This window comes from Labrus bergylta, chromosome 15, assembly GCF_963930695.1.
Source record: "Labrus bergylta chromosome 15, fLabBer1.1, whole genome shotgun sequence".
Classification (NCBI taxonomy): Eukaryota; Metazoa; Chordata; class Actinopteri; order Labriformes; family Labridae; genus Labrus; species Labrus bergylta.
Window position 1 is genome coordinate 2649420 of NC_089209.1, and position 7500 is coordinate 2656919.

Here is a 7500-nt window from a genome sequence, read left to right on the forward strand (position 1 = left end):
TCAGGAGAAGCTGGAGCAGGAGATCACTGAGCTGAAGAGGAGAGACGCTGAGATGAAGAAGCTGTCACACACACAGGACCACAACCAGTTTCTACACGACTACCCCTCACTGTCACCACTCAGTGAATCTACACACTCATCCAGCATCAAGATCCGTCCTCTGAGGTACTTTGAGGACGTGACAGCGGCTGTGTCAGAAGTCAGAGATAAACTACAGGACGTCCTGAGAGAGAAATGGACAAACATCTCACAGACAGTGACTGAAGTGGATGTTTTACTGCCAGAACCAGAGCCCAAGACCAGAGCTGAGTTCTTAAAATATTCATGTGACATCACACTGGATCCAAACACAGTAAACACAGAGCTGTTCTTATCTGATGGGAACAGAAAAGTAACATTAACGAGTCAGACCAATCCTTATTCTAGTCACCCAGACAGATTCACTGAATGTCTTCAGGTCCTGAGTAAAGAGAGTCTGAGTGGACGTTGTTACTGGGAAGTCGAGCAGAGAGGAAGAAGAGGAGTTTATGTAGCAGTCACATACAAGAATATCAGCAGAGCAGGGGGATTGAATGAGTGTGAATTTGGACAGAATGACAAATCTTGGGCGTTATATTGTTTCAACAACAGTTATAGCTTTTGGTACAACAATGTCAGCACTCCTGTCTCAGGTCCTGAGTCCTCCAGAGTAGGAGTGTACCTGGATCACAGAGCAGGTATTCTGTCCTTCTACAGCATCTCTAAAACCATGACTCTCCTCCACAGAGTCCAGACCACATTCACTCAGCCTCTACATGCTGGACTCAGGCTTTATGGGTTTGTTGGAGACTCTGCTGAGTTGTGTAAACTGAAATAGACAGAAGTCATTAATGAGACAGATGTTTAACTTGCTGTGTTTTAAATCTTCAACTTGATTTTTATCCACGCTCGTTGCTGAGATCTGATCGTGGTCACCTGTCAATCAAACTTTATGGGCGGTACTTTGACCTCTTCTCGTCTGTTCTGTAAATGTTTGAGTGTCTTTAAGTGACACTCCTTCCTGTGTCTGTTTAGCCGTGGACTCTTTCACTGCTCAGGATGACTTTTGTTCACCTGAACTGACATTTCTCTGCGTGATAAATATCAACTTCTCTCTGCTCTCCATGTTTGATTATTTGTTTTCATACATTTATATTTTCTGTTGTTTCTGTTCTGATTCAGGAGTCTGAAGAGAGAGAGAGAGAGCAGCAAACTTTTCTTTCATGCTGATTTTCTCTTCTCACCACTTTGTACATTTGTAGAAAATCTATAAAATCACACTTAAAGAAATGAGTTAGTCAGAATAAATGTTGTTGTTCATATTCAAAGTGATGTAAAAATGTCCTCTGAGGTGTTTTAAAAATGTAATCCTCCTGATTAAATCAATAATGTCAATAATAAATAAAGGAGTGATGTCTAAAACCAAGCGGAAGCTCAGAGGGGAACGTGCGTTTGCTGGGCTCCAAAACTCTGGAACGATTTACCTCAGCACGTTAAACAGGCCTCTTCTCTGCCTGTTTTTAAATCTCTTCTTAAGACCCATCTCTTTTCCCTGGCCTTTGACACACAGTAAGACGTCAACTTGTTTATTTATTTGATTTCTTTTTTGGATTCCTATTCATTTTACTTATGTTTTATGTTTTTTAAGTTGATTCTGTATTTCACATGCTGTTTTCTTTGATCTCATGTGAGCAGTTATGTATTTTATTCATTCTTCTTGGTCAACTGTGTTTGTTTTAAAGTCCTTAACAAATAAAGTTGGATTGGATTGGAACTCAGGGGGGCTCATTGCATTTAAAGAGACACACACAGCAAAACGAAGCGTTTTGAGAGAGCTGGTTTATACAGGGTCACAAAGCTCCTCTGGTGCTTGATTCATGTTATATTTTGAAGGGGGATAATATGTCCCCTTTAATGTTCTGATCAGGAAACTGCAACTAAAAGTGCTATAAAAAATGAAAGAACGTTCCATCTTTTACACACGCAAAACATAAAGGAGCATTGTCACTTTGGAAAGGGAGTGCAAGATGAGTCTCACTCTGAATCACAAGGCTGTGGCCCACAGTGGGCAGCAGCACACGTCATGATAAATATTACAAGATTAAGAAACAGTTCACAAACAACAAGTTAAGATGAAGAGCAGAGACGTGATCACAGATTACGATTCAGAAACACATCGGGTGTTTTTTGTCTTTTAAGATCAAGCCAAACTCTTTCCACCTGTTTCAATAAATCAATTTACTGAAAATGTTTTTAAAAATTGTAACTTCCCGGTCCCTGCCATGTTTGTTTCCATGAGGCCGAGGCGAGGCCGCACGTCAACAATCAAAGTTTGGACCTCAGAATGTGTGTGTGTCTCCAGACGGGTCGATGTAGATCTGAAAAGCCTGTGAAAAGGTTTGTCTTTGTGTTTTCATCAAGTTTACAAAGCTGCTCTGGACGGCGGTATGATCAGAGACGCATGAAGTCACCGTGCAATTTATCATCTTACATCTCTCTTTAAGAAGATACAAATATAAGACTGTTTAAAAGTAGGAAATGAAGAGATGTTTGGTGGTAAAGGTGGTAACATGTCGACGTAAGGCGTGTGAAGTGATGTTAGCTCCGCCTCCCTGCGTGTTCTTTATTCACTTCTGTTAAACTTGCAGATCAGTTAGAGCTTTAATGATGTCTGCTCACATGAGGGTCCCTCCCCCTCCCCCTCCTCCTGCAGGGGTCAGAGGTCAGCCTGGTGTTTGGTTTGGCACAGTGATCCTGTTAGAGATCTGAATGGACCACACACACACACACACACACACACACACACACGCTGAACAGAAAAGGAGAGATTTTGGATTTAGACACATTCGTGTTTCTTTTCAGCATGTTTTGAAGCCCGCTTTAAAGAGAGCAGCTTTGTTGTTCTCCAGCTGATCTCAGAGCAGTCAGACCAAGGGGCAACCTCCGGTCTCGAAAAATGAAGCCTATGCGGAAGTACAAAAAACTGCAGTTCCTCGAGGTTCCTCTTGAGGCTGGCTGCAGAAGCGCCGGAAGTGCCATAAGCCCACAGCCAAAAAAGCCCGTTTTTACCACAGGAATCAACATGTTTACAGCCTGGTTCAAAAAACCAGATGTATCTGAGAAGTTGACGGCCCCTTCTCCTCACACTGTGGGGGGGTGAATGTTTTTATAACTCATCGGATTTTATTCTATTAAGGAAAACGACTATGCCCATATTTGGTTGTGTCAGATTTGATTGACAGCTCTGCGCGCTGCATCTGTCTGTCAGGTCAGGAGGTCAGCAGGTCAGCAGGTCAGGAGGCTAACAGCTTGATCCGTCTGATTTCTCCTCTTTCTTACTTCGTTTGGAGAGTTTGTTTAACACATATCTGACAACATACATGGCTTGCTGTGCGGTTAACAGACCATCCAACAAGTTGATGCTTCAGTTTTTTTCGGTAAGTGATATAGTAGTGTTATATTTACTGCTTACTCATGTGTTTATATTTACGGACCTAGCTTGTTTAGCGTTAGCTTGTAAACCAGTCGGCTAACTGTGTAGCTCATTATTTACATTATTTACATTATTTACATTATTTACATTATTTACATTATTTACGGTCAATGGTTTAGAAATGTTTGTTGTTAAGATGTTGTTGTTGAAAATAGTGAGTTAATGAGTGATGTTAGAAGCTAAAGGTTCACCTCTGTGGTTATCTGACGTTATGATGAATGTTTTACTCCACCTAAATGTGGACATTAAAAAACAAACTTTGTGTAGTAATTATCCGTCAGTAACATAAACTGAACTGAACCTAATGTGCTGTGTAGGTTATAGAGGATGACATTAAAGTTACATGGTTGATGTAGTGTCTTAAGATTTGAGCAAACTGTTAACAAATAAAAAAAACTTCACTTTGTAAGAGCATCTGTAACCATTAAGAACTATATTAATAACCATATTAATTTTCACTGAACTCATACACAGAATATAGCTGTAGAAATATAAAATATAAATAACATATGGAATGAAAATAAGATTTAAAGCACATAGATATAAAGTATAAGAAATAGTTTGAAGAATACAGCCATGTACTGAGCTCATGTTAATAATAAATGAGTTACTGTATGTTCTGTACTAAAGCACAGAGAGTTGGGACCTGTTAATGATTTAAATAATTCAGATTATATTTGTTTCATGTTAAGATGAAGTACTATCCACAATAAACTGCTTAATTTTTCCTCACACAAAATCTGAGACAATCTGATGTGGAATATCATTGTGTGAGTGAGAGAGCTGAAAACAGCATGATTACAATAATGTTTATCTTTTTAACTTTGAATAGATGTTGATTACCTGAATACTGTACCTTTGTTGTCTGGGTAGTACACTGTTGAATTTATAAATGTGCTCTTACACACAGATGAATACAGAAAAATAGATGAGAACAAACAAAATGATTTAATGAATAACTGATATTTTCTCTCTTTCTTTGCCATCCTGAAGACCGTTCACTAAAAGTCCATGTTCTCCTGGATCCATGTCACATGCTCGAGCTTCTTCTGAATGACTTTTCAACAGTTGAAGTTCTGGTGAGAGAAGATGGCCAGCAGATAAGACAGCAGTACATGAAGGAGCTCCACAGGCTTCAGGAGGAGGAGGAGGGTTTGCACCTTAGAAGACTGTATTCATGCTGTTCAAATAAAACTAGATCTCCTCCAAACAACTTGCAATCAAACTATTTTCTTCCCATTTTAAAACCCTTTGTCCAGTTTAGATGGGAGAAGTTGATATTATGTGATATTGATCAGGGAAGACTACATTTCTAAATCATTTTTAACTGTGTTTTTATTCACCAGTTATTGATCTTATTTACTCTCCATGTATCTTGATTTAAGAATGGGGCTGTGTTTAAGGGCAAATTTTTGCAATGACTCTGTTCCATCCCACTTTCAGAAATGAACTACATTAGTATTTATCAAAAGAATAAGAAGTTGTGTAAAAGTAGACTTCCTTCCCTTAGCTATTGAGTTGAGCATTAATCTGAAATGTATACTCATAAGTAGACATAAAGGAGTGCATTTATATAGAAATATTTATTTAATCTGAAAAACAACATTAAAAAAAGTCTGTTTTTACAGCAGAGATGAACATGTTTACAGCTTGGAACAAAACAAACAAATAGGTGTGATTAGCTCATGTCTGGATGGACACACACTGTACGGGGGGGGGTGAATGTTTTGATGACTCATCAGTTTTGATTTGATGAAGGATAAGAGTTATTCACAATAAGGCGTGTAGCTGACCAGCTTGACAGGCGGGCGCGGTGTAACGGTTTGTCAGGAGGTTTAAAACCCGTCTCAGCTCTCAGCCTGTGGGTGACATCACTCAGGCCATCCGGGGGAGACCTCCCTCACAGCGAGCTGTTGAAGAGAAGCAACTGAAGTCCACCCCAGAAGAACCAACAAACACAGATGTTGTTGAGGCTCAGGTTTCTTCCTCTGTCTCTGCAGCTCTCTGGGCACCTCGATGGACCAGTCACCAATAATCCACACTGTGTCTATAGGAGAAATACAAAGGTGTTCAATTAATGCCTCAGACAAGACAAAATGTACAGTTAACTACATGTGACAGCTCAGGCTGTTTTTTTGTTATGAGCCACATCTGCAGGAATAATATTGAACAAGGTAGCTGCAACTCATCATAATAGATGCCAGTCTTAAACATTATTTTTTCTAATACTTAAAGTTTTTGGTGTGAAGCTGACACTGTCCACAGACTCCATGACTTCACAGGTTCAATAGAAAACAAATGTCTTGTAATAAATATTAAATAATTATTTTTCAATTTTCATGTTCACCTCATCGCTGTTGACATCAGTAAATATAAAACACAGACGTTCCTCTTTTTGTCAGAACAGTAACATGAACTGTATGCTTTGTAATATTGATTTCTTCTGGATGTCTCATATTTATTTACAGTTTATGGATAAAACTTTGTTAATGTATTTCTCTGCTAACACTGACAAAGTCTAACTTCTCTAACAAATAACTCATAAACATAATTGTATATTTAAAAAAGTGTAGTTTTAAGACTTTAATTAAATATTTGGGTTGAATATAATTCGTTTTAACTGTGTTGTAGAAAAGTTAACTTACTGTTTGTAGAGTTTTCTCAGGACGAGCAGGAATAGTTGATGATAGCAGCCTAGCTGTTAGCTATGCTGTCAAGTGGACTGCTAACGTCGAGCTGAATGGGCGGAGTTAAGTCCGCCCATTCAGTCCCGCCTTACTGCTGTCGTTAGGTTGATCCGAAGTTAGGTTGAGACTGCAAATCCAATATGGATGCGGCCGTCGATTGGACTCATTTTCTGCCTATGTAACAGACGGGTCAGGGTTCGTCCAGTAATATTTACAGTCTATGAGTCAGACTCATAAACACAGACTCTGTTTACAAAATGACTTCCTGTGATTCAAACCCGCCCGGAAAACCAATCACATCCATCGATTCTAAGAGGGATTGGCGTGTACGAGACGACTTATAAGACCTTTTGTCGCAGACTTCCCCTTCAGGAGGATCCCCCCTGCAGGTCCACGCGGTCCGCTTTGGCCCGGGTCAGGAGCTGCTGGGGTCTCTGCAGGCGTTTGTGAAGGAAGCAGGACTCAAGGCGCCGTTCATCATGAGCTGTGTGGGGAGCGTCACCAAGGCGACGCTCAGGTTGGCAAACGCCACGGCATCAAACACAAACGAGGTATACCTCACAGTCACATGACTTTATGCTCTTGGAGTTTTGTCTCTGAAAAAACAAAAAGCATGAACTGTCCTCCTCAGGTGCTCCACCTGAGCGGGCGGTATGAGATCGTGTCCCTGGTCGGCACTCTGAACCCGGACGCTCACCTTCACGTCTGCCTGGCCGACGCCGAGGGCGGCACGGTGGGAGGCCACGTGCTGGGAGGTCTGGAGGTGTTCACCACGGCCGAGGTGGTGATCGGAGAGGCGACTCAGCTGCAGTTTGAGAGAGAGCTGGACGAGCAGACGGGTTTCCCCGAGCTCGTGGTCCAGCGGCGCTGACAGAGAGAGAGAGATAAAGGAGAGGTCAGGTTCACCAGGTAACAGCTGCTGACTGTTCCCTCCTTTAATGTGAAGGAGTGACTTTTAATCAAACTGTCCAAAGTGTGAAGCTGCTCACAACACAAGCAAAGCACATTTTCTTACATCAGCTGAAAGTATCGAAATGAATTAAAACATGTACAAAACCCTGATTATAATAGTTTTTTTGTTGAGTACAAATGTTTCCAACAGTTATCAAAACCAGAGACAAAAATAATTGTAGAGTCGTAATGGACGTGTGTTGTGGTGGTGGCCTGTCCTGACAGACACCTGTTTAGTGTTACCATGGAAACAGCAGATGTTTCGTCAAAGGAAGCGTGAGCTGCTACTGAAAGCTGCCGTTCTGTCGCTGTATGAGCATCTGTGATAAAAACCTACTCGGATACATCAGC

The 7500-nt window shown here is 40.8% G+C and overlaps 2 protein-coding genes and 1 long non-coding RNA gene across 3 annotated transcripts in view; 2 read left to right on the top strand and 1 right to left on the bottom strand.

The window, feature by feature from the left end:
* The window catches only part of LOC136182740 (tripartite motif-containing protein 16-like), a 2738-nt gene extending 946 nt beyond the window's left edge, over nt 1-1792 (top strand). The window contains exon 1 of the mRNA XM_065963986.1: nt 1-1792. This exon is cut by the window's left edge and continues 946 nt beyond it. Within this exon, the coding sequence (XP_065820058.1) occupies nt 1-856 (856 nt within the window). The 3' untranslated portion in view covers nt 857-1792.
* Nucleotides 1793-5075: 3283 nt separating this feature from the next.
* Nucleotides 5076-6393, bottom strand: LOC136182792 (uncharacterized). Its single transcript, XR_010668807.1, has 2 exons — nt 6157-6393; nt 5076-5558 (listed from the first exon to the last, which is right to left on the bottom strand). It is a non-coding gene; the product is annotated as an uncharacterized lncRNA (long non-coding RNA).
* A 137-nt stretch (nt 6394-6530) lies between these two features.
* Nucleotides 6531-7260, top strand: LOC109976528 (bifunctional protein GlmU-like). The gene is made up of 2 exons (XM_020626595.3): nt 6531-6749; nt 6830-7260. Exons 1-2 carry the CDS (start codon nt 6678-6680, stop codon nt 7067-7069), a joined length of 312 nt encoding a protein of 103 aa, XP_020482251.2. The 5' UTR covers nt 6531-6677; the 3' UTR covers nt 7070-7260.
* Nucleotides 7261-7500: the final 240 nt, after the last annotated feature.